At 63.9% G+C, this 712-nt stretch overlaps 1 protein-coding gene across 1 annotated transcript in view; it reads left to right on the top strand.

The window, feature by feature from the left end:
• The window catches only part of SORT1 (sortilin 1), a gene marked incomplete at both ends in the record, with an annotated part of 4,581 nt that extends 4,028 nt beyond the window's left edge, over positions 1 to 553 (top strand). Inside the window, 3 exons of the mRNA XM_010006293.1 lie at positions 13 to 153; positions 233 to 343; positions 445 to 553. Of these exons, the coding sequence (XP_010004595.1) occupies positions 13 to 153; positions 233 to 343; positions 445 to 553 (361 nt within the window). The remainder of the gene's footprint in view (positions 1 to 12; positions 154 to 232; positions 344 to 444) is intronic.
• Positions 554 to 712: the final 159 nt, after the last annotated feature.

The following is a 712-nucleotide window of genomic DNA, read 5'->3' as shown; positions in this document are numbered from 1 at the left end:
CAGTCACCCCAGGGAGCCCAGTGACGGCTGCATCCTGGGCTACAAGGAGCAGTTCCGGCGGCTCCGCAAGGCCTCGCTCTGCCGCAACGGGCGCGACTACGTGGTGACCCGGCAGCCCTCGGTCTGCCCCTGCACCCTGCAGGACTTCCTCTGGTACCTCCCGTCCCCCTCCCTCCCCTCCTGTCCCCTCCTGCCTTGGTGGCACCTTCTGTGTCACCTTCTCTTCCCCCAGTGACTTCGGTTATTACCGCCCGGAGAACCAGTCGGTGTGTGTGGAGCAGCCGGAGCTGAAGGGACATGACCTGGAATTCTGCCTCTATGGTCGCCTGCGAAGCCCCAGCGGGTACAGCTCGGCCACCAACCTCCCCCGTGTCCCCTCCTGCCACCCTGTCCCTCGGGAAAGTGTCACCAGGTTGTCACCTCCCCCCACCCGCGTCTCTCCAGGTATCGGAAGATCCCGGGGGATAAGTGTGAGGGGGGGGAAAACCCCAGCAGGGAGGAGAAGGACATGAAGAAGAAATGCACCAGCAACTTCCTCGACCCCAGCCAGCTGGTAGGTGACAGTGACACTTGGTGACAACCCCAGGCAAGCTTGGGGACACCTCCCACCTGCACCCACAGAGCCAACTCGTGTGACCGAACCCCTCTTGGGGACATCCCGGCTCTTGGATCCTTGGAGGATCTTGAGGGGAGGGGGTGCAGGGGTGGCTCC

This window comes from Chaetura pelagica, unplaced genomic scaffold (assembly GCF_000747805.2).
Source record: "Chaetura pelagica isolate M959 unplaced genomic scaffold, ChaPel_1.0 scaffold2041, whole genome shotgun sequence".
Taxonomy (NCBI): domain Eukaryota; kingdom Metazoa; phylum Chordata; class Aves; order Apodiformes; family Apodidae; genus Chaetura; species Chaetura pelagica.
This window is presented reverse-complemented; position numbering and strand designations above follow the sequence as displayed.